Source organism: Anopheles merus, chromosome 3L, assembly GCF_017562075.2.
Source record: "Anopheles merus strain MAF chromosome 3L, AmerM5.1, whole genome shotgun sequence".
Taxonomy (NCBI): Eukaryota; Metazoa; Arthropoda; class Insecta; order Diptera; family Culicidae; genus Anopheles; species Anopheles merus.
In genome coordinates this window covers 19,464,094-19,488,361 of record NC_054085.1, presented here as the reverse complement: position 1 = coordinate 19,488,361, position 24,268 = coordinate 19,464,094, and the positions used below count along the sequence as shown (strand labels likewise).

At 41.5% G+C, this 24,268-nt stretch overlaps 2 protein-coding genes across 6 annotated transcripts in view; one reads left to right on the top strand and one right to left on the bottom strand.

Annotated features, from left to right (window-relative positions):
* The window catches only part of LOC121598507 (cytochrome b5 reductase 4), a 58,475-nt gene extending 43,964 nt beyond the window's left edge, over positions 1–14,511 (top strand). For 4 of the 5 annotated variants that reach the window (XM_041925463.1, XM_041925459.1, XM_041925461.1 and 1 more), the window contains exons 4-6: positions 780–1,857; positions 3,946–4,035; positions 13,436–14,511. In XM_041925463.1, coding sequence (XP_041781397.1) covers positions 780–1,857; positions 3,946–4,035; positions 13,436–13,709 — 1,442 coding nt within the window. In that variant the 3' untranslated portion in view covers positions 13,710–14,511. Of the gene's footprint in view, positions 1–779; positions 1,858–3,945; positions 4,040–13,435 lie in introns of those variants that run through there. The other variant, XM_041925464.1, reaches the window with a different exon arrangement.
* Positions 14,512–17,450: 2,939 nt separating this feature from the next.
* Positions 17,451–22,215, bottom strand: LOC121598512 (parkin coregulated gene protein homolog). Its single transcript, XM_041925475.1, has 4 exons — positions 21,169–22,215; positions 20,783–21,064; positions 20,445–20,594; positions 17,451–17,613 (listed from the first exon to the last, which is right to left on the bottom strand). The coding sequence occupies exons 1-4, from the start codon at positions 21,341–21,343 to the stop codon at positions 17,453–17,455; spliced, it is 768 nt and encodes a 255-aa protein (XP_041781409.1). The 5' UTR covers positions 21,344–22,215; the 3' UTR covers positions 17,451–17,452.
* Positions 22,216–24,268: the final 2,053 nt, after the last annotated feature.

The following is a 24,268-nucleotide window of genomic DNA, read 5'->3' as shown; positions in this document are numbered from 1 at the left end:
GCCCGTACGCGCTAGTGTAATTTCGATTTTCACTAGCGCAACTGGTGACGGCTGACCGAAGCATTTTGCCCAACAATTTGGGGACGCTTCAGAAAATATGTTATTTTTCGATGTTTTTTACATAAACTGGACTGAAAAAAATGTAATTGTTCGAAAATGTAAAAATATGTTGTGCAAGTAAAAAACACGAAAAGCCATTTTCGTATAAAAAAAACGGTGAAAAAACTACTTAAATTTGAGGCCATTCCCTCGATGACCAAACCAAGCTTCTACCAGTAGCCGCCAGATGCACTAGTGAAAATCGAAATTACACTAGCGAGTACGGACAATGTACCGGTCATAATACTTTTTCAACAAAGACATTTTTTTTGCGACCAACGCAGTTATTTTTTGTGAAAGTCGCAACTTATTTTATTGTGATATTCTCAGATGTTTTTGCGATCATCGCAAGGTTTTTTTTTAAGGAAAATTGCTGTAGATAAGGATGGGATCAAAATTTTAGGGGGTTTTCTTTTATCGTTACAATTAGTGACACTAGAGATGGAGGGGTCTGAAATTTGCAATTTTAGCGTTACGTAATTGATGGATGACGCCTTTTTGTTTAAGGAAAGAATAAACGATGGGAACTAAATATCGTAAGATTCGGGTAAACTAGAATCAGAATTTGGGGCTCATCAATCTTTAAACATTATTTTTACAGGCTGCATAACTGCAAGAATGTCTGGCTCGACCCAATGTCGCTTGTTTCGGGTGTAATAATTGTTTCATTTCCCTTCCAGGTGCCGATGAGCTGATGCGTGGTGCCGGCAAGGATGCAACAAGACTGTTCGAGGAGGTGCACGCCTGGGTGAACTACGAATCCCTGCTGGCGAAGTGCTACATCGGTCCACTGCGCAACACGGTTACCATTAATCTGGCGGACAGCAGCACCAACCCGAACAGTAAGCTACCACCGCCACCGCCCTCGTTTGCCCAAGCGTCCAAGCTGAGCGCCACTGCCACACCAACGTCACCACCAACGCCCACCAAGGATACGACTGATACGGCGTCCACCACGCCCCCACCGCCATCGATCGTTAGCTCGGCCAGTGACGATTCGCTGAAGCTGTCCATACCGATCGTGCCACGGTTTGACTGGATCCAGAAGACTGCCGAACTGACGCTCATCTTCTACACCCGCTCGCTTGCCAACCCGGGCGTGATGGTGGAGTGCGTCGACCATCTCGAGGTGACGGTAAACATACTGCTCGAGTCGAGCGTCCAGCACCGGTACCGGTTCCATCTCGCCAACAACGTCCGGTGGCCGTGTACCGTCCGTACGTCGCTCGAGTCGGGCAAGATCGAGCTGATGTTTAACAAGCTCTGCCCCGCACTGTGGACCAGCTACGGGCAGATGACGTACGAGCGGCGGGAAAACTGTGAGCTGCAGCTGCACGAGTACGACGTGGCAACGCGCGTGGAAATTACGCACGATTCCTGTGCGCTGCTGTTGCGGCCGAAAAACAACAGCCTGCTGCAGGTGACACCCGTCGGGCATCACGTGTCGGTGTCGGCTTCGATCGACGGAGAGTACGTGTCGCGGAGCTACACACCCGTCCCGGCCAGCTGCGTCAGTACGGACTGTCCGGGCACGTTCATACCGCTGCTGGTGAAGTCGTACCAGGACGGGTGCCTGTCGAAGCATCTGACCCGCCCGGTACCGCTCGGCACGTCGCTGCAGGTGTCCCAGCCGAGCGGCAACTTTGCGCTGAGCAAGCTGCGGCATCACAATCGCTTTGCGCTGCTGGCCGCCGGCAGTGGACTGACGCCGATGCTGGCCTTACTGCACTATCTGCTCGAACGGAACAGCAATCGTATGTGAGTATGTGGGGCGTCTCGACGATAGTTCTTCTTCCATAGCCAAAGTAAGAGTAAAGCTCAGGAGGAGTTGTTCTTGGGTTGAGTTGAGCAAATCCTTGATAGTTGCAGAACCTACATAAGCGTACATTCAGCTTAAAATCTTAATATCTGTTTATTGTATCACTTGTAAATTTCAAATTAATTGCTAAATTTTCAAGTCACTTACTAGAAAGCTACTAAAAAGTGTCTAGAGATTATGTTTGGTTTATCTAGGCTGGATGCCTTGTTTCCCATTAGTTTCCTAATCTCTAAAGTCGTGAACCTAACAGAGTCATGGACCTCTAAACATGCCTGAATTTCTAAAGTTTCATAAATATTGTAAGCGTTATCGTTTGCAGTATTGACCACACTTCTAGATGTGATCTTCGGGCGTGTGGGCAAATCAACAAGCGTTAATCATCGTTTCAATGAAGTACACAAAAAAGCGTACAGCGGAAACAAACTGAGTTACGAATTGCAACAAATTCGATTTAAACCGCTTATGTGTACATTGCAGTTGCAAAGCAGGGCAAATCTTAAGATACAGATTCATTACAGGGTTTTTTCCAGAGGTTCTCATAGTGATGTGGCACTTCCTTGACTCTTACTATGGGAAGTGAACTTCATATTTGAACGGGTTCTGTAGAAATTCCAGTTGGATTTGTCAATCAAAAGTCCTTTAAGGCCAAATCACAGTAGAATAAATTCATTTCGCGTTCAAAAGAGTCAATAAAATGTCCCACAGCTATGAAAACTCCTGCAAAACCCTGTAAACTATTCATGTTGAGAGATACATAAATCTTTAATAGTTCACAATTTTTTATGTGAATGAATAATTGGAGAGACGCACACTCTGAGATTCAGTTTCAACAATAATTCAGGTTCATGAATCTGAAGTTAACTGATATCGTCACCAACAAGTGCCTAAAATGTCCGCTAAACGCTAGCGCGGAGGTTAAGCAGCAAAAGGGTAGCAACGGTTGCAGTTAGCCTAAGTAATTAATTTGAAGCTCTTTCCCAAAAGTTCACCAGTTTTGCACAAAACATAATTTGATTAATAACGGTCCACAACGACTCCAACGGGGAGTAGGGATTGAGATTTATATCAATCAACTTACATTCCCCTTTTCGAGAACCAATCCACCAAGCCACAACAAACAAAGCCAAACTAAAATCTTCGCTTCGCTTGCGCTGCTACGGGTACACCAGCGCAACCAGACAAATAGCGTACCGAAACCCCTTTTTTGCGCGGTATCTGCTCCGCTGTGATTGGAGTGGAGTTTTCCGTTGACTCTAACCACGCTCCGCTCGGTTACAAACTAATTGGAAAATAAGCTCGGTTGGTTTGCCAGCACTCCAAAACTGCGGTCCAGCGGTTAAGGACGACAGTGACGACGACGACGACGACGGGTCGAGAATGCGTTGTGCTCACGCGCATCATTAAAATGAGCCCACAAACGCTAACCCGAAAACCAGGCATAACCGCAAATGGATTGTGATTGTGAAATTTACTTTCCACAGCGTAATTGGAAATTGGGTATGTGAACGAATTTAATTTTGCACATTGAGCATCGCATTGAAATTAACACCCAGGGGTAGTGGAGGTTTCATGCTGAACAGTCTGGCGTGCGTAATCCTTCGCCCCCGAAAGCACAGCCCGTGTGTTGAAGCGTGTTGAACACATAAAAATTCCATAATTCAATTGCTTTGCGTTAGAATCTCCCGCAATCCATTGTACGCAAAAAAATATTGCTGCCCATTTTCCCGGAAGGCAAAGCGAATGGGGGGGGAATGATGGTATGTGGGATGCGAAATGCGCCCAATAAATGGTTCCATTTTCAACCCCATTTACATAGGCTGTAACAACACAGCCGTGTACTGAACACACATATATTCAACAACGACAAAAAAAAAAAAACAAAAAATCTAGAACTCTACTGAAAAGCAAACGAGAGAAAAAATATTAAGGCCCAATTGTTACGCTTAACGTATAGTTCCCACCTGAAACCATTGACGTAACTCAATTTTGTTTCATTTTTGTTTTCCTCTTTCGATCACTATTCACAGTGAGCACATCTGTCTGCTGTACTTCAACAAAACCGAGGCGGATATCTGGTGCCGAGAGATGCTGGAAAATTTATGCAAAAAGGACAAAAGGTAATTTATTATCCTGACAATCCGAAGAGCACCAGCACGGTGTTCGGGCGGTTTTCGTTTTAGCTGTGTATGTGTGTGTATGTATGTGTGACCGTATGTGCGTCGTACTCAGTGTGCTTGATCGTTCGAGTGGTTCACTACCAGTACAGTAACAGTTCCTGGACGCGTGCTGCAAAAAGGAAGAAAAAAAACCAAACCCACTTAAAGCGAATGCAAGAGGAGACACAAATATATGAACTCGCTGCCAAATTCATGGACACACAAGCGTCATTTGCTGTCTATAGATGGGGTGGTTTCTTATCACAACGCACTTCAAACCCTTTCGCCTTTGTGGACGACAATCCACGCCATGGTTTTGGCGAGCACCGGTAATACCACGTTGCATGTGAACGTTTCGAGCTGAATTATTCATGATCGTTACCATTTCGCTTTTGCAAGGGTGAGAAAGAACACACACACAAAAAACAGTACAGCGAGGTTTCTACGATCGAACGTGGAACCCTATTCCAATCATTGCTCAACTGAACGCATAACGAAGGCAAAACACTCTCAATGATGCAATGGGTAAATATTGGTGGCAGTTTTCGTTGTGTGTGTGTGTCTTTTTTCTGTTACGATATGGTGCAGAATATACCTTAAACATTTTGCCTTGAGAGTTCTAATTGACTTGCAAAAGGGATTTGATTTGCCTTGCCTAATAACGCATAACGCCTTACCTAATAGGCATAATCAAAGTTGCTACAATTCGAAACACATTATTCCACGCTACAAGTGTTTGGAATAATTGACATTCTTACTTTTCTGTATGGAGCGGGGCCGTGGTACAGTCGTCAACTCGAACGACTCAATAAACATGCCCGACATGGGCTCAAGCCTAGAATGGACCGTCCTGCCGTAGCAAGGATTGTGTCTATCCAGCTGCGTGGTAATGAATTATGTCTCGAAAGCCTGTGTATAGGCCGGCATGTCCGCGTAGGACGTTACGCCAAATAGAAGAAGAAGAACTTATTCATCCATTAATTATGGATGTTCTTCGACATTACGTTTGAAAAATTGAAGCATATTTCAGCCTATAATTCAGCACTATTGACATTGAATAAGTAAAATAATGGTTATCGTCAAAAGCATACCATTGTATGCGTTTCCCTCCAACCATCATTCTCAGATTGGTTTTAATCCAAATAATGGTTTTACCAGGACTCAGAATAATGATTTTACTAAGAATACCCTGATATATTTCATCTTTCATATTTCCGATTCTGGAACTAAACCTGAAGCAGCAATAGTAATCTAACTGATTCCAAATTCCTGTAGGACATGAAATAGATCCATAATCCATACCTTTTCTGGAACTGCGTCCCAATCCATACAGGGTTTTCATAGCCAATTCGATATTGCAGAATAGCTATCGGTTATCGTCAAGTGTAACTTTGGCGTCGTAAACCCTCAATTGGACGCAGCCAACTCTATTCTGATGTTGTAAAGTATGAAACTGTCGTTGTCATGTTTGAATCTGGCGTACTCGGTATTTTCTAGGGTTTTATTGGTTTGGAATTAAAAAACTAAATAAGAATTACGCCAAAATCACACTTGCCAAAAACTGATAACTAGTTTACAATATCAAATTGGCTACGAAAACCCTGTAATGCTCCTAGAAATGGTACCAAATTTCAGTTAATGATACCGAACCCATATCGGTTCAGATACTGATCTGGTTCTATATTGGCCCTGGAGCTAATCCAAAGTTATTAGTAGTTCTGTAACTGATCGTGATCTCATATCGATTTTGAACCTGATCTATTTTTCTTTTCTTTTTTTTTAATCAAAGTTATCGGGCACTATGCCTAAATAACTAAATGCTTACAGTGTACATGTTTAAAGTATGGCCCTAGAACTAACTTGAATATGCTGACGCAGCTGACTAACGGATTGATTGAAATCTGCCGAAAACCCTAACCTATTATAAACGTCAATCATTTTGAGCAGGCTTCTTAGTAGCTCTCTACTTCTAAGACCTCTAGAGGGAGTAGAAAAGCAAATAAAATCTTAAAACTATAACGGTCTTGGAACTGATACTGGACGCGCACTGGTCATGTAACTGATTCCAAATCCATGAAATAGGTAATCTATACCTTTTTGGGAACTGAGTTTTAGAATTCATGCTTCTTGAATTCATGATATCATACCCTTATCGGTTCAGGTACTAATCTGGTCCTATATTGGCCATAGAGCTAATCCAAAATTATTAGTAGTTCAGTAACTGATCATGATCTCATACCGATCTTGAACTTGATCTTTAACCTATACCAATCTTGGAACTAATCCTGGAAACGCTTTGGACTGATTCCGAATCTATTTAAGTCATGGAACTGATCCTTAAAACATACTTTTTCTAGAAATGTGTCCTTATTCATACTGCGCCAAACATATATCCTATCCGGTCCTATACTGATCCTAAAACAATACTAGTTCTGCAACTCATACCGATCCTGCAACTAATCCCTTGAACCCTGCATTGTTCCTGGATCTTATAAAGAACCCATAACGATCCTGGAACCGAATTCAAATCGACATCGGTTCAGAAACTTACACTAAACCTGTTTCATTTTATTCCCTTTATTCAAACCACAAATATCCTTCCCATAACCATCCAGCTTGTATTTAAACTCTGAATTCACTCAGAACGTACCCGTAATAACATCAAACAACTTTCCTTACAATTTCCTTCCCTCTTGGGCTCTTGGGCACCACACATCCGCACATCCGTACAATACGGCCGACATTACTGCGTGGAAAGCAACGAGCACTCCCGAGAGCTTTTGCAAGCGTTCGTGTTTTGACAGCCGATTTCATAACATGCCAATTCCCGGCGGGAAGGTTACTGCTGCTCTTGTCCTGAAGTACGGTAAACGTACATTAGTTATGAACGAAACTTACTTCCGATAACAACATTATCGTTCCGGGGGGGGGGGGGGGGGGGGGGGGGCAATTGGAAAAAAACTGTGCTGTGCTGTGTGTTATCATAAACTTTGATAATCTTTTCGCACCCGGTAGTGAGGCATGCGGGAAGGAAAATTGCCGAGAGAGGTGCGATCAATATAAGAACCATCCATTGCTTTTGATAAATCCCTTGACCAATTACAGACAATGCGCCAATGTCGATTGAACACCCCCGTAGGCAGTTTGCTACTCCATGTTTTTGTTAAGGAATTACTTAGCCAAAAACTGATGCAAACTGTCTAAAAGAGGGTAAATAAAAAAGCTAAAATATTGCTACCAACTTTGTACGATTATTTATTGCAGGCTCACTGTCAGAGCTATCAACTAAGCTGCCACCGAGCCAGATGAGTCTCTTGTGCTTTGTATCTTTCCCGTCCTGCTTTCTGTTTTCACATGGAACATCTATTCAGCTGACCAAAAAGCAATTGTGATATTGCAATAAAATTGGCATTTATTGTATTTGGTAATTTGATTAAATTACTTAACGTATTATCTCCCAAAAAAGATGCCAAAGAATAGTCTCAACAACACATGCCATGTGCAATGTAAATAAGTGGCGCAATAATTTAACCAAAAACAAATAAATACATCTATATTGAATAAATTTAAACAATTTTGCTTGGTTTAAAAACAAATTGGATGGAAATGTAACACGTTTCCCTAACATCTGTTTTGATAACTGTAAAAAACGGAATATATCTTCGTTCTCTAATACTTGTTATGAAATGATAAGTTTGGAAATTACCTGTTTTGTTTTTACAGTCAGAAAATATTACACTTAACCGGTGAAATCCAATTGAACTGGCACTGAAATAATATTCACTATTAATCGTATTTTTGACGCTGCAATAGCGTAATTGAATATCGTAAACAAACGTCTTAAAATGAGAAAATTCCAACAGAACCGTTCAAACTATACGAAATCTTGGTCGAAATTTGGTGGAAATACCAATAATGGGGCCCTTTCCGTTTCAAGTTGGTAGGCTGAAATTTCAGCCTGTCAGCTGTTTGCATTGTATAGCAGTTTTCGAGCAGCTATCAAAGTGGGTATAATATACAGGTGGGCTCGTCCCAAGGTGTATGAATTTCGAAGGCTGATTTTAATCGCTTCTGTTTCTGAATGAAGCTTTTAAGAGTGTTTTGTTTTGCCTCCAGAAAGCTTGTTTGAACAAAAGTTTTCATCCATCCTGTCAAAAAGTGATATTCAAGTTAGACTATAAAAACAGGTTATGAGACCACCTGGACTACATACACTTTGATTCTGGATTCCACCACCTGATCTCTGTAATGTACTTTGAGGTAAGGCCCGTGTCTGTGCTCCACCGGATGCGATTTTATCGGAAGGTCTATAAAAATTTTATATGGAATTTGACAGATAACGTCGGTCGTGTGATTTCGTCGTACGACGGAATAAAAAAAAATGATTTCGTCGGACGCCGCATGCGATGTTATCTGTGAAACTATATGTGTGGTGTTTTGAAGGAACAACCACAAACTAATTTTTCATAATCGTTAAACTATTAAAATCATCAAATAATCGCAATATGAATCCAAAAAGCGTCTGACAGCACGTGCGATAAAATCGTTTGCGGCGAAGCACAGACAGGGCCCTAAATGTAAACACCACCTTGTTTTGCCATTGTTTCGAGCAGGTACTTGAACCTAATTCTAGCTCTGAGGCTAGAATAATCTAGATTCTAGACTGAAAATTGCAGGCTAGTTTTGTGTGTGGTTTTGTATGGAGTGTTTACATGATTTTCGCCTCCAACTGTCAAACTCCACATAAAAAACTGACTAGAATTGTGAAGGTCCTCAATATTTACCTACAGTATTTTCACAGCGCTCAGCAAAAGTTGTTTATAGTACTAAATACCCAAGTGACATTTGCTCGATAATGTTTTTTCCATATCTGCTTGATTAGTACTCGATACGCCTGAAATTGTGGATTTGTGTGTAATCAAGTGTTTTGAAAGCGCTAAGATTTGGCGTGTTCGTAAATTAGACTTTCTTCTATAGATGGACGACGCCGTCGAGCTCATTTTTCATTCGTAGCTTTGATTTTTTTTAAATGAAAAACAAAATCGAATTTTGTGTGACGTTATTTTATAAAAAATCGATATTATTTAAGTATAAAATGGCTACATGACCCACTATAACGATAGGAAACATCATTTCCAAGCAAATCTAGAAAAAAGTAACGAAAAAGCCGCATCATAGTTGATTTTAAAGGACTTTTTCTGAATTCCCTTAAACCTGGTGCAGTTTAAGGGAAGTTTAAGGCTCCAGTTTAAGGGAATTTGCTCGAATTCCCGGTTATTCGTGCTCGAAAATGTCAATTGGATACGCTCAAACACCATTCGTTGAACATTAATTATTCTCCTTTGGTAACGTTATAAACAATAACGTAACGATTCTTTCAATAACATCCTGAAAGAATGAAGAAATAACTGTCTAAATGGTATTTATTCTTCGAAATTAAAACAATTTATAAAATAATGCAGTCGATAAAGTTAGGATGGTTGAAAACACCAGTTAACTAAAGCCATTAAGAAGAAGAAGACTTTCAAAAAACAATGTGAAATTTATTGTATTTTTGTTATCAAATTGATGTTGAAATTATGATGCTTGATAGCCAAGAAAAAATGACCAGTTTAAATGTAACTTTTATTAATTATATTCCCTGAAACTTCGATGTAAAAGACATTTGTGACTACTCATTCATTATTCCACCTGCATACATGCTGCATATGTGCACTTCTGTGAGAACGATCCATCGATTTTTGTACAGTTTCTGCTCAACTGCATAGACGCAGTGCATCCCAACAGGAATTGCATGCCACCGCCGTGCACTACTCCGCGACTCCGTGAGAAGCTGAACTTGCTGGCTCGCATTAATTAGTTGCTTGCTTTATGGGAACGAAATTGTTTATGAAACTTCCACCACCACGAAAGCGGTTTTTGCCGCTCTTGCCTGCCCACAACTTACCCTGCTCCACTGCACTACGTTCCTACGTAGCGCACCGATGACGCTGCACTACCGTAAAGTAATACCGCTTGCTGCATCATCATCGTCGAGTGACTAGCATTTACGGCATGCGAGGAAAAGCGAGATCCCTCGTTTCTCGCACACTCTGTGCGCGGCGGTGCCCAACGATCGATCAGATGATGAAGCAACGCTGCTTGGCGGTGGCACTCTTGTCTTGGCAGTCGGAGCTTGTGGGTAGCCGAGGAAAATTACGACGCTCTTCAGCGTGCAAGGCAAGTACGTTTAATCTAACTTGAGCGTACACTTCCTTTCGGAGCCGGCCAACTCCCATGGAAAGCCACCGCTCTCGGGTGGCTCGGTGGCGGGCGGCGGCGTATCGAATTGAGTGAAACCTGGACCGGACGTGGGTCGTCCGGGGTTTGGGCCGGATGAAAGTTTCTATTTTAAGTCAGTGCTAGAAATTAAATTAACATATCATCTGCAGCCTCTGTGTCAGCCTGGTCTTGCTGTCTGTCTGCCTGTTGGGAAATGGTTCCAGCAAGGAGCTCAAACATGCTGCTACTGCTGCCTGGTGTGCTGGTCGAGGTAGAGCTTCGTTGGGTGCTGTATAAAATTTGCTTCCTTGCTCCGTTTTGGAAGAGAATTTGCATCTGAATAGTGTTGTGTTGAGAAGGAAAAAGCTGTTTTAGTTTTTTGGACGAATGCGTACGTAAATTTAAATGATATTTAGCAAATTTATTTCAGTGCAGTTGAATTTAATGGCGAATGTATGAGGAGCTCTTTTTTAAGTTAGGTTTTTTTTTGTTTTTTATGCTATTAAGCTACGACGAGCTATACAAATTGTATGGTGATTCCACTGTTGTGCAGCGTATCAAACTCACCAGGATCCGGTAGCGATGTTAAACGCATACGAATCTACAAGAATAGACGGGGATATTACAGGGTCAAGCTATGGTGGCAAGATGACGTGAAAGTGTCTGCCATTAATATCCACGATAACAGATTAACGGATTGATGAACGAAGGCACAAGACCCTCTTGCAGCAGGCCTAAGGTTTACATAGTTGTTCAATGGAAATGCGTCAACAGTATGGTCTATACAAAATATCGCCGTTTTCAAACTAAATATCCTCAAATGATACACCCATCTCACTTAAACTTAAACAACGCAATCAAGTATAAGTATTCGTTGTTAGGCAGTGTGTTGGATCATCCGTAGGAAGTTTGTGATCTAGGTGCTACGCTGGACTATAGTTTGATATTCCATTACCTTAGATTACCGAAGATTTAATAATTTCAACAATTCCGTAAATGCAGGTAATGTCGAATGTCTTTAGTCATTACTTACTTGTCTTGTGCGTTCATCCATGGAGTGTACTGCTCGGTATTATGGTTCCCGGTACTGCACCTACGACGATTAAGAGAATAGAGACAACGAAACAACGAAAGTTTACAAGCCTTTACTTTAAAATGCGATCAATTGAGAGGACTTACAACCCTGCCAAATTATCTCTCGCGTTGCTTTCTACTTGGCTTACAGAGTTGGCTTTGGAACTGACCGATGTCTTTGGAACACAGTTCTAAGGATAAATCAATGTGTATTTGTTGCTAAAAATACATAAAAAAACGAATTCGTCGTTCCTAGTTCATCAGAAAGGATCAACATCTGCCTGGCGTGTGCCCTCGATACTTCTTCGCCATCGCAGTTGACATATTGATGAGATCAGCCGCTGGATACAGCGAACCGTTCCTAGCTATAACATGACAGGTTACCTACCTTAACCCTAAGTTAGATAATTTATGTCGTGTTCTTGTTTGTCTTTAATAAACTAAACATACAGGGTTTCGAATCATACATGAATCATATAAGGAATAGTTCAATCAGTTTGGGGAATGTTGCAAATCGGAAGGGGAATGTTGCAAATCGGTAGGAGAATGTTGCATGCAAGGTGTGGAAGTTTGCAATTATATAGGGGAGTATTGCAATCGATTAGGGGAATTTTGCAAGCATACTGTGGAGCTGTCATCAGAGGGTGGGTGCCGGTGTAAAAAGCTTCGAATTGATACCGATGATGTTTTTTCAAAAACATCATTTGGAGTTGTTTTTGTGTGCCATTCAGCTGTACACATTAGTGATGTGCTGTATGGAGCGCACCCACGAGTCCGATCCGACTCCGAACGACTCCGAATGACTCCGAACGACTCCGACTCCGGACGACTCTGGATGACTCCGGACGACTCTGGATGACTCCGGACGACTCCGAATGACTCCGACTCCGGGCGACTCCGGGCGACTCCGTACGACTCCGGACGATTCCGAACGACTCCGGATATTGCAGCGCGGACCTACCTTCCGGAGTCGATTCCGAATTTAACGGAGTCGGATCGGAGTCAACTCCGGATTTTTGCCAACTTTACCCATCACTAGAACACATGATAAACTAAATAAATCCTGCTGCGAAGCCATAATTAAACATGATGAGGTAGTAAAATTAACGAAAATGTTTTGAGGTATTTACAGCGGCACCCACAGTCTGAGGACAGCTCCACAGTGTGCTTGCAATATTACCCTACCCATTTGCAACATTCCTGTACCCATTTGCAACATTGCCATAAGTGGTTGAACTATTTCCTTATATGATTCGAAACCCTGTAAAAAAGGTAATGGTAATCCAAAGCTTTGTCAAGTTACACTCATAAAACTATTGTGCGCCTAACAAATTATCAGAAATAGCAACAATAAGTTTCATTTTTCTCCGTTAGATGTCGCTACATACGTATTCCATGGTTGTTTGCTTCATCAGGCAACACTATTCGTTTGTAGAGCTTGAGTAGCTGATGCAACTTGATGGAAATGGTTCTTGTCTGATTCAAAAGAAGTTGTTATGATTTAGAAGACCAGAGAGGGACGAAAATGTTGGAAATGAATTTACAAGCGAATTACTATATGAAAATCCTATAAGAAAACGTCAGAAAAAACAGTTGGAATATATGTGTAAATTATTTAAAAAACTGTTCCAGCGGCATCTGCTAAACCGTACTAAGAAGCACTGAACTGGGAAATGTCTTCCCCACTCACCCTCAGATTTGGTAAAAGGTTATTGCTGTCTGGTTGATGGAATCTAAGCAAATAACTTTTTTCACACTAAACACGCTCAGCAAATAGGAACGTTTAGCAGTGTTGAAAGGAAAACAAAAACCTTTTATTCTTCTTTTTCCCCCTACAAATTCTCTCTCTCTCTCTCTCTCTCTCTCTCTCTCTCTCTCTCTCTCTCTCTCTCTCTCTCTCTCTCTCTCTCTCTCTCTCTCTCTCTCTCTCTCTCTCTCTCTCTCTCTCTCTCTCTCGGTCAACCGGATCCAATCTGATATAACTTAATAAAATCGTTTTCACACCATCCCTCTCTGTCTTCTCCAGATTCACCCTGAAGCATTACTTATCGGAAGTGGAACTACCGGAACCAACGGCACCTGCTGCTGCTGCTGCTACTGACAGTGAGGGAAACCGTTCAACCCTTGTCCACGGGCGAGTGACGCCGGACATCATCCGTCAGCTGACGACAAAGGATTCACCGCTGTACGCCACCTACTGCTGCCTGTGCGGTCCGAAACCGTTCAACGAACTGTGCCAGCAGTACTTCCAGCAGATGCCCGACCACAACCCAAAGCATCTGCACTGCTTTCAGGGTTAGATGATGACCAGAAGAGGGGGAGAAAAGGCGTGTTATGACGACATTGTGATAGAACCATTGCTACACTGCACACAAACACAAAGAAAAAAAACACTTGCTATTTACATCACAAGCAACAGCAAACAAAACACAGCAAACAAAAATCTTTCCAAAAAGGAGAAAACAAAACATTAATAGCAGAGACGTTTTAGTACACGACGCATTAATTCACTTCACGATCAGATAGAGGTTTTAGCACAAAGTGCACCCCGCCGTCAAACAGGCCGTTGTTAAGCTAGAACAGAAATTGTGTAGCAAAATGTAAATGCACCCACGCGTGTCACGCGAGCACCACCGTGTAGAGATGCTGTTTAGAGAAGAATGTTTATAAACCTCAAAATTAACCCATTAGGAGGAGCTTCGTTTCCTTTTGAATTTCCTTTCGTTTGCTAAATAATTTTCAATTTCGAACAATTTTCCTGAACAAAACCAGATTTAAGCGGAGAAGATATTTATAAAGGTGATAAAGTAGAGGCAGAAGATTCCGTGTTTTGTTGTCAAACAGGAGTAGACCGGGCCGCCACTGGACCTAGAACAGATGCAGCAACTGGGGGTACAGCACAGGATGTTATTTATTTAGAATCAATATGTTATAATCAATCTAAAATGTGTTCATTTCAACATCGCTCTTAAGTGTGTATGGAAAAGGGTAAACACAAGAACAAAGAAATGAAAAGAAGCCATTATTTTTGTACGCATATCCTCCCTAAAGTGAAACAGGCACTCACACACACACACACACACACACACACACACACACACGCTACAGAAAAGGTACTGACTTGTTATCCCTTTTAGCCATGTTAATATTAAAAAAATGCAAGTATTTGCTAAAGAATGTATATGTATATGTATGTGTGTGTATGCGCGTAGGTGACGCTATTTGTTGTCCCGTGGGGCTGAGGGGAAAAAAAGTGTTGGGGATGAAAATGTTCTTTATTATTACCCCCGTTTTTTTGTCCTTTTTTTAGTGCGAAAGAGAACGGGGAAGATTGAAAACAAAGGATAAATGTAATAGGATAATGTAATACACAACTAATAAAATCGATCCAGCGAGATGTCTATTTTCAAAGTAAAAATTGTGTTTTGGCAATAAGTTAAGAGAGATAATGAGAAATTCTCTTTTCGTACAGTTGGGGTTTTTCATTTCAGATAAAATCGACTCAGTCAAACTGCAACGACTTCTCCGTGGGATGCTTTTATTACATATTAACCAGAACTGTTTCCGTTACAAAATAATTCCGTATGTTACCGTAGACAGGATTTTATGAAAGGAAAAAGCCACAGTTTAGTTTTATAAATTTGTTTCCTGCGTTTTACATTAACTAGATTTACATTTGTTGCTGATTTTTTATTCCTTTGTAATTTAAATTAATTTTCTAAATCAAAGTGTTCGTTGTAGTATTTTTTTTTAAATTTAAAGTAAATTAATAAAGTATTAAACACGTATCTTAAAGCTCTCCCGGGTATTGAGCATGAGTGGATCGACAACAGGGTATTGAACTAACTTGTTAATATGGATTGATTTATCTATCTGCCCGTTTGTTGCTCTATTCTTAAGGGCCCTGCGCGACCTAACAACATACCACTCATGGGTTGCATACTTGTATGGATCAATTCTGTCATGGATGAACTATCTGTGACTAGTAGCAGAGATTGCAGCCCTGCACTCTGCAGCCAGAGTTTTTGTTTTATTTGGAAGAAACCAACAAAAAAGTAGGTATATGTATCTTTTAACATTATCTTTCTGTAATTTAGATGCACTTTAAATCTCATTTGGGTTTATGCCAACAAACCAAGGTTCATAAATTACTACAGGTCCGTCCGCGTACAGAGTATTTTGACAAATCTTCATTCTAGGGAGTCCAAAGACCTTAGCAACCATAACTCCCCATCTGCCAATCTCCATAGGATTCATTCATCTTGGCTACCAAAATCAGTGCTAACGACTAGGGATGGGTAACGTTGGCAAAAATCCGAAATGGACTCCGATCCGACTCCGATTAATTCGGAATCGACTCCGGAAGGTAGGTTCGCCCTGCATCATCTAGAGTCGTTCGGAATCGTCCGGAGTCGTTCGAATTCGTCATGGATCGGAGTCGTCTGGATTTATCCGGAATAGACTACAGACGGAGTTATCCGGAGTCGTCTGGAGTCGGGCCGAGGTCGCCCTTCGAAACAAAAGCCTGTACAAAACACAACGAAAGGAAATGTCTGATCACAAGCACGAAGGCTCCTGTTGACTCCGACTAACTCCAATTTCGGTCGACTCCGAATGAGTCCGGACGGCTCCGGACGACTCCGAACGACTCCAGACGCCTCCGAACGACTCCGGACGACTCCGAACGGCTCCGGACGACTCCAAACGACTTCAGACGACTCCGACTACGAACGACTCCGAACGACTCCAGACGACTCCGGAAGGCTCCCGACGACTCCGGGCGGTTCCATTTTGCTGAAGTCAGAATTGGACTAACACTAGTTGGAGTCGGACCGGAGTCGTGGGTGCGCTCGAGAGAGCACATCACAACTAACGACTCTCCTGTAGTCTATCTAGCCTACCTTGCAACCAACCAAATAAATGGAAACCTTCCAAAACATTGAGAGAGCTAAATTATTGAAACAATACATGTAAAATGCCTTTTGAGGGTTTTTATCGAAATTAAATTGGAATAGAATTAGGATGGCTTTGCATTTCCGAGAAACTAAAAGGATTACGAGACTGAAAACTTTACACCATTTTACTATTCACCCCAAGGTTTATAAATTACTACAGGTCGGCCCGTCCGTCTGCATAGAAATCCATCATGGCGACCAAAATCAAACCCATATACCCTAACTGTACTCTATCTCTAGCCACCTTGGTGATCCGATCAGACAACCTTTCTCTTACTTCTGCATGAAACGATGTGTGAGCTGCTTCGTTGCTGCCTGTTGTGCAGTGTGGTAACTTGTAATATTCAATAGTGGTAATGTAGTGTAATCATTGCTAGTGTGTAATAGTAATTGTGTAGCTTCGAAAACAGTATAACTCTCCAGCTGCTAGCTTTGTTTAACCTAAAAGAACACATTGTATTACCTACTGGCTACACCGCCATCCTATCCGGAGGCGATTTCCGGACCATTAGTTCCCCCTACAAATCATTCTCCTTTTTCTCTTTCTCTCTCTTTCTCTTTCAATTTCCCTGTGCAGTAAGAAAATGCCGCAGATCGTCGCTGCGTCCTGTGTGTACTTATAAGACTTACGGCGTCCAACGGGAATCGATATTTTCGTTACTCTAATTTTGGCACAATATGCTACGTTCTATACGTATGTGTGTCTGTGTGTGTGAGCACAACTCAACTCCGAACCACCTATCACGCCCCTCCACCATCATTCAGCGTAAACAGGTTGACACTTGACAAACGACTCCGCTGATCGCCTTTCGTGAGAATGTCCTGCAATATCGAAATCGAAGTCATTAAGCCACACACAGCACTGCTCCATCCATCTTACCACACAAACACACACACACACACCCGCACTCCACAACGCCATGCTGCTATTTCTCTACGAATCGATCCACTACCATTAATAGTGGACAGGCAGGCAGGCAGACAGGCAGCGAATTCAACTATAAATCGGTCACTCTCGCCTCTTTCTCTCTCTCCATTACCATCCCGATCGATCGATGGGTGGTGGTGGTGGTCTGGGTGGTGTGTGGTTAATTCAGATAGCATGACTCGTACGTCGGTACCATGTACTTAATGTTGATGAACGCGTCCTCGCCGCCGTGCCGCTCCAGCACCTGCAGCGTCTCGTCAATTAGATCGCCCACGTTCATGTTGTTCTTTTGCCCGTAGTCGATGGCATCGCCCGAGTTGACTGAAAGGAGCCGCCAGAGAGAGAGAAAGACAAAAATCGGTAGAATTAATGATACAAAATGGCTGTCATTAATAGTTGATAAGTTTTACAGGAACTTCGTGAGGAGGATGGAGAAGGTTTGCTGCCAATGGGTTTGGTTGGTTAGCGGGCAATTAAACTGGATCTTAATGTGATGCATTCAGGGCTGGCTTTTAAGTCGGCTGTATAATTAACTGCCCAGTATCAATATCGTGTTTAATGCCATTATTTACTGCTTGCATTAGGCAAATTGAATGAATGTTTTAATTTCGGAGTAAAAGGGTAGCCATGCATTGTTAAACACGGCATCTTTCGAAGAAAATCATACAATCGACTGCTAATAATAATAAAAGGTACTCTTTGAAATCATCATTCTTTGCACAACAACATCCATCATTAGACCCGTGCACGCCAGATCAATCCAACTTAATGAGAAGATTGCAAGACACTAAAAATGAGTATAAAAGTACATTCCTTTGATTACCAATAAAGTTATGATAGACATGCACAACCCAAAGTCTTCTCAACTTTTCGAAACAATGTCATTCAAGTTCCATAGAATGCCAACCCTAGATTTCTGAACATAAACCGTATCTTTCAACGGCATACGTTTCACTATCTTTGGATAATAAGTCACTGAGCTATATCAAAACCCGATCGTACACTTCTTCTATTGAGCGTGACGACCTATGAGGCTATGCCGGCCTTTCGAGACCTAAACAGCAGTAGTAGAACCACGCAGACGGATACTCGGTCCTTGCTACGGGAATCATATGAGGTTTGAACCCGTGATGGGCATGTGTTTAAGTCGTACGAGTTGACCACTGCATCACGGAACCGCCCCGAAAGTGTTTGATTCGTAAAACGGGGATCCCCTCATCTTTTCCACAAAGAAGCATAAAAATGCAAAAGATGAGTAGAAGTGGATCAAAACTGTTAACATTTTCAAAAATAAAACATTAATCTTTGCCCAATGTCCACCAATGCCTGTCTTTAGTCCAAGCTAGACGCCTGTAGAAATTGCTATTAAAATTACTTATAAGAATATGAATATATAGTGCTTATAGAAATAACAATAATAACAGCAATAAAAAAAATATTATTAATAAAATTAATAATACTAATAATAATAATAATAATAATAATAATAATAATAATAATAATAATAATAATAATAATAATAATAATAATAATAATAATAATAATAATAATAATAATAATCATAAATATTATAACAATAAAAAATAATAGTAATATAAAAGAAAATAATATATAAAAGTAATATTAATAATAAGAATAATAATAACAACAATAACAATAATAAAAATAAAAACAATAAAAATAATTACCAAACTAATAATAATAGTAATATTAATAAGAATAATAATAACAACAATAACAATAATAAAAATAAAAACAATAAAAATAATTATCAAGCTAATAATAATAGTAATATAAATAAGAATAACAATTATTTCAATAACAGTTATTAATATTTTTATTATTAATATTTTTTATTTTCATTATAATTATTATTATTATTATAATTATCATTATAATTATCATTATTATTATTATTATCATTATCATTATAATTATCATTATTATTATTATTATTATTATTATTATTATTATTATTATTATTATTATTATTATTATTATTATTATTATTATTATTATTATTATTATTATTATTAATAAATAAATAATATAAAATAAAGATAATAATAATAATATCATAAATGCTAAAATATTTGTATCAAAAACTTTGTAGAACTTATCCTTTAAGCCACAAAAACGCTATTAAATTTAAAACAAAAGGTTTTCATTTCCATGTTATTTTAATTATCTTTTGAAAACATCGCTACTTTAACATCACTAGGAATAGTTTTACTATTTATTCCCGGGGCAAGCATATTGCCATGTTGCTAACAATCGTCCACCATTCCATTAAAAAAAAATGAGAATTTAATTATTTATTTACAAAGTACTGGGCACCTCCATTGCACACACCAGCAAATCGATAATGTGCGGAAGATATAATCGCATTCCAGCGGCATACAAACGGTACAGCCTTGGCCTTGGAATGCATTCAATTTATTTTATTTTATTTCTTTTTTTTTGTAAAAAAAGGAAAGAAATAAAATATACGTTCTTTTCCACAACGACAAACGTGAACGAATAAAGACGAATAAAGGATGGATAGGTCAGTACGGGGGTCAGGCTCTCGCACTCCCCCACCAAAGCAATCAACACGTCAGGTGCGCATTAGTGCATTAAGTGACCGACAAAAACAGGGACAAAACGATTGCACCAACAAAAAAAAACAGCAAAAAACGGGAAATTCTCTCCACCGACACCGACAGAGGCTAGAGGAGAGAATTGCGTGTAAATGGTGAAAAATGTAAGTGAAGGAAATTATCTTTCCCACCATTACCCTCCCTCGCTTTCTCTAACACTCATTTACAGCAAACACCTTGAACCGCTTCAGCTTCAAGGTTCCATCATGATGGCCAAAGCCCCCCGGATCAACATGACTTTTAAAGCCGAACATTGCGGCGTCTTCCTTGTTTGTGTTTCGTTTTCAGCTTATTCTGATGGAAAGTTCATCCTCCCGCGTTAGTGGCAAACACGATGGAAATCCATTAATGTCACATCAATATGAATTTGTGCGATAAATTAGCTTTGATAGCACTCACACACGCACACAGTGACACCCATTGGATGTCGTTTGGTCGGAACAACCACCACCACCACCTCCACCACTACCAAAAACACCCATGGATAAGCCTCATGGAACAAAGTGTACTTACTGTTTTTCACCTTGTAGGCGTTAAACATTGGCAGCAGCTGGCGGTAGAACGGCACGAGCGCGGGCCCTATGAGATCGGACGACATGACGAGCTGTTGAATAATTTTCAGCGTAACACACATCACCTCCACGTTGCGCGTGTTGAGTGCATCTGTGACGGGGAGAGTGGCAGGAAGAGAAAGGGGAAGCAATTAAAAAAATTAGTCCCCCAGAATACTAATTGGAGCTATTTGCAATTGGATGAAGAGGGATGATGGGACCGTAAATTTTCCAATTGGAGAAAGATCGATTGCAATTAAACTAATCATCACCGACACGAGGCAGCGCCTCTGCCCTTACTCTTAATCGGTATAATTAGCTGCGGAATGACGGGATAGATCTTGTCGCCGCCGTGCGACAGCAGATCCTGCACACCCTGCCGGGCGTACGTTTTGTACGGGTGGCGCGTTTCCGACAGCCCGTCAAAGAACAGGGGCAGATACAGGCCGTAGTCCAGCTTGTCGATGTCGACCGTCCAGGCGATCTTATCGCCACCGGTCAGATACTCCATCTTGATCGGCAGATCGCCCCGCTCGTAGTACATCCGAAACGATGTCGCCTTCGGCTGTATCATGTACCGTTCTGGATGGGGCGTTTTAGAAAAAAAGAGCAAAAAGAGAGAGAGAGAGAGAGAGAGAAAATTAGCACAATCACGAATCAGAAGGGGAAAGCACGCTGCGACTTACGCTTCTGTGCCTTCGGTGGCCCCATTACGTAGGTGTTCTTCTGGAGCGATTCGATCGAAAATGCCGGAACGGGTCGCATTGCAGCCGAGGCACTCTTGACACTGCGGACGGGTTTCGCCTTAACCGAGGCCGACAGCGGCCGGACCTCAAACAGGAAGGATGCAGATTTTGCCATTCTGATTTTGGAGTTTTTTTGTTTTTGCTTGTTTTTGCTTGTTGGCCGTACCGAGGTGGTTATTTAAAGCCACGCGCAAGGACACACGCGAAATACAAACACACAGCCACACACACACACACACACACACACTCAATCACACGCCCTGTCTTTGGTTTGTGCCAAAGGGTCTTCTTTCCCGTGTCTTAAGCGAACAACACGCTTCGTTGCTTTATTTATAAATCTATACCCAAAAAAAGCGCACAACTGTGCAGCAGAAGGTGCACACAGGACTCGTTTTTTTTTCCTGCACTTTACAATCCTTAATCCTACAGCAGAACACACAGCAGGGCACAGATGGACTACACCACACCGGGGACCGACCGTACTACGGGCTTCTACACGCGCACACCTGCACACCCTGATGCGATACGCGAACGATAACAAATAAACACAGCAGGCCATACGGGGCGCGGAGTGGTGCGCATACTTTTACACACCTTCTTTCCCCCCTTTTTTTGCTGTACTGCTCCTTAGTGCTGGTGTGTGAAAATATTTAGTTTTGGTTTTCCATCCTCACCATGGTAACGCGGCTGCAAAAATGGGTGAACAAACGCGCGCGTGGTGTTGTTTCTCGTATCGGCGCTCGCCTCGCATACAAGCAGTGGGTTGTGTGCAATGTGGTGTGTTCGGTCACTTGTAGACAAGTTGAGGCTTGATTGCAATTTAACCCTGATGGAGCAGCGGCGATTTAAAAATAAATACTTTAAAACAATTTTTAATGGTAATTAAACCTGATTACGGAACTAGAGCTGGTAGCTTGGAATCGGACCTGCCCGAATCCGATTCCGGAGTTGATTCCGAAGTTGGTTCCGGATCCGATTCTGGAGCTGAATCCGGAGCCGATTCCTGAGTTGGTTCCGGAGCCGATTCCCGAGTTGAATCCAGAGCCGATTCCGGAGTCGACGTCGGAGTCGGAATCGATTCCAGGATCGGTATCGGCTCTGGAATCAGAATCGTCTCCGGAATCGAAATCGACCTGGGAATCACAATTTGCTCCGGTAACGGAATCAGGCTTGACTCCAGAAATGGAGTTAGCTCCGGAATGAGAATTAGTTTTTGAATTGAAATAAGATGTGTAGGAAACCTATTCCTATAAAGATGCCGAAGCCGACTCCGTTTCGAAGCCAATTCTGATTTCGGAGTCAATTCCGATGTCGGAGCCGATTTTGATTCCGGAGCCATTTCCGGAACCGATTCCGATTCCGGAGCTGATTCTGATTCCGGAGCCGATTCCGATGCTGGAGCCGATTCCGATTCCGGAGCTGATACCGATTCCGGAGCCGACTCCGGAGCCGATTCCGGAGGCGATTCTGAAGTCGATTCCCTTTACTCTGAGATGTACATAAAAATACACGGCTACTTAACCCAATACAAGGTGGGAACTTACAACGAACCATGAATTGACCTGTACCCGAAACGGAACCCTTACTCTGGTACCAATCACTGAATCACGAGAACCCATACGGAACAGAGACTGCACCCATACCGGTCCTGGAGCTGGTACTAAACCCATACCGATGTAAAGGCCGGGGTACATCGTGCGTACTCGTGCAGTGCAATTTCGATTTTCGCTAGCGCATCTGGCGGCGGCTGACCGAAGCTTTTTGCCAAACAGTTTGGAGCCGCTTCAGAAAATGTGTTTTTTTCTCATGTTTTTTTCTACTTTAACTAGACTGGAAAAGGTTTGTAATTGATGTATTAATATGTTATGCGAGTATTTCATCAATGTTTGCATCCAAAAACGATGGAAAAACTGCTTAAATTTTAGATCCGGCATGACCATTCCTTTGATGACCAAAACAAGCTTCCACCAGCCGCCGTCAGATGTGCTAGTGGAAATCGAATTTACATCGAATCGAAATTACACTAGCGAGTATGGACAATGTACCCCAGGCTTAAGATCTGATCATGCACCCATATCGATCCGGAAACTAATGCTGAACCCATACCGTTCGTTGAACCTGCTCATGGAACTACAGTGAACCCTCTCTTATTTGACACCTCTCCAATTTGAGAAACCTCTCTTATTTGAACATTTTTCACAGTCCCTTGATTTCCAGTACATTTTTGTTCCTCTAATTTGGAAAACCTCTGAAATCTGTATCCCTCTTATTTGTGTATGGTCTTGCCATGGTTATTGAATGATGTATGCTCAAATTGGCAATTTTGTTCGCAGTTTCCTATAGCAACAGTTAAGGCTGCATATTAAATGTTCTGTCTCTTTCTTCTTTACATGGATATTTCATTCACTTTCAACCTCTCTAATTTGAAAACCCCTCTCATTAGACAGTCCCATCGCCTCTCAAAGAAGAGAGAGTTGACTGTACTACTGTACCCATACCGGTTTCGGGACTGTTACCCGAAATCAGTCTCTTGAATACGTGTCCGCATAGTACACTATAGTACAAGAGACTTGCTAGAATGTGGAAAAACTACTGAAGAATACTACTGGGATACAGCACCATTACTACAGTACTACCGTAGACCTTTAGGACAATAAAGGCCGAAAAAGGGGGGTTTAAAGAAGGAAGAACAGCTACTACATGGATGCAAAAACAGAAACCCTTCTAACAGGCAGAGCGAAAGGTAAAAAAACAGTAGGAAACGCAACATAGAAAGACACCTGTAGCTTGAAGCAGAAACGAAGGACTGCAGTAGTGACAGCCCCAGACGATGAAGTGTCCCTGTTTGGATGAACACTGAGGATAGACAGCAAGTCGTACCAAGTTGAAACTCCATTGAAATAGGAAACCAAGTCTCAATTTCGGTTCAATTTGTTGCCCACTCTTGTAGTGGAGATGTCTAATAACAGTTCGAAGCAGCTCAATGCTCATCATAGTAGTCTGCTGATGGAGTGAAGCATATATCAGTTTTAATTGTGCC

What these genes read in the sequence shown, in the direction of transcription:
- LOC121598512 (XM_041925475.1), bottom strand. Translation starts at nt 21,343, where the DNA reads ATGGCAAAATCTGCATCCTTCCTGTTTGAGGTCCGGCCGCTGTCGGCC. An exon ending in GCCACCGAAGGCACAGAAGC is followed by an intron (nt 21,065 to 21,168) that starts GTAAGTCGCAGC and finishes CGCCCCATCCAG; the next exon opens with AACGGTACATGATACAGCCG. An exon ending in GCTAATTATACCGATTAAGA is followed by an intron (nt 20,595 to 20,782) that starts GTAAGGGCAGAG and finishes TCCCCGTCACAG; the next exon opens with ATGCACTCAACACGCGCAAC.